The sequence below is a fragment of the Chaetura pelagica genome, unplaced genomic scaffold, assembly GCF_000747805.2.
Source record: "Chaetura pelagica isolate M959 unplaced genomic scaffold, ChaPel_1.0 scaffold2652, whole genome shotgun sequence".
NCBI lineage: Eukaryota > Metazoa > Chordata > Aves > Apodiformes > Apodidae > Chaetura > Chaetura pelagica.
The window spans coordinates 5,391-5,991 of NW_009952537.1; the positions used below are offsets into that span (position 1 = coordinate 5,391).

Here is a 601-nt window from a genome sequence, read left to right on the forward strand (position 1 = left end):
GGTGTGGGGGGGTGAGACAGGGCTGGTACCAATCACCCTGGCACCCCAGGGCAGGGGAAGGGGGTCAGGGCACAGCAGGGTGGGGGGGACTCACTCAAGAAAGTTGACCCTGGAGCCATTGGTGGCAATGTCCAGCACCCTGGCAGGACCCCCCACCAACAGCACCCCCCGGATGACGATGGCGATGAAACCCGAGAGCATGACGAAGACCTGGAAGACGTCTGTCCAGATGACAGCCTTCATCCCACCCTGCCCAGACAGAGCCCTGAGTGAGCACCGGGGTCCAGGGACCCCCTGGGAACCCCTCACCCCCCCCACAGCCCAGCTCCCACACCCACTATGGTGGTGTAGAAGGTGCAGATGACTCCAGTGGAGAGCAGGGACGCCCAGATGTCCAGCCCAGTCACTGAAGGAGACAAGAAGGTGCTGAGCAAAGGCACAGGGGTGGGCACAGAGCTGAGATGTCCCAAGGGCAAGGATGGGGACACGACCAGCCCCCACCTCCCCACCGCACCTTGGTTGAGGATGAGGGCGGGGGCGTAGATGACGATCCCAGTGTACAGCACCTGTTGGGAAGAGGGGAGGGGGGTCAGACCCTGAC

The 601-nt window shown here is 63.6% G+C and overlaps 1 protein-coding gene across 1 annotated transcript in view; it reads right to left on the bottom strand.

The window, feature by feature from the left end:
- LOC104398870 (sodium/iodide cotransporter-like) overlaps nucleotides 1-406 on the bottom strand; it is a gene marked incomplete at both ends in the record, with an annotated part of 5,790 nt that extends 5,384 nt beyond the window's left edge. The window contains 2 exons of the mRNA XM_010009025.1: nucleotides 95-249; nucleotides 339-406. Of these exons, the coding sequence (XP_010007327.1) occupies nucleotides 95-249; nucleotides 339-406 (223 nt within the window). The remainder of the gene's footprint in view (nucleotides 1-94; nucleotides 250-338) is intronic.
- Nucleotides 407-601: the final 195 nt, after the last annotated feature.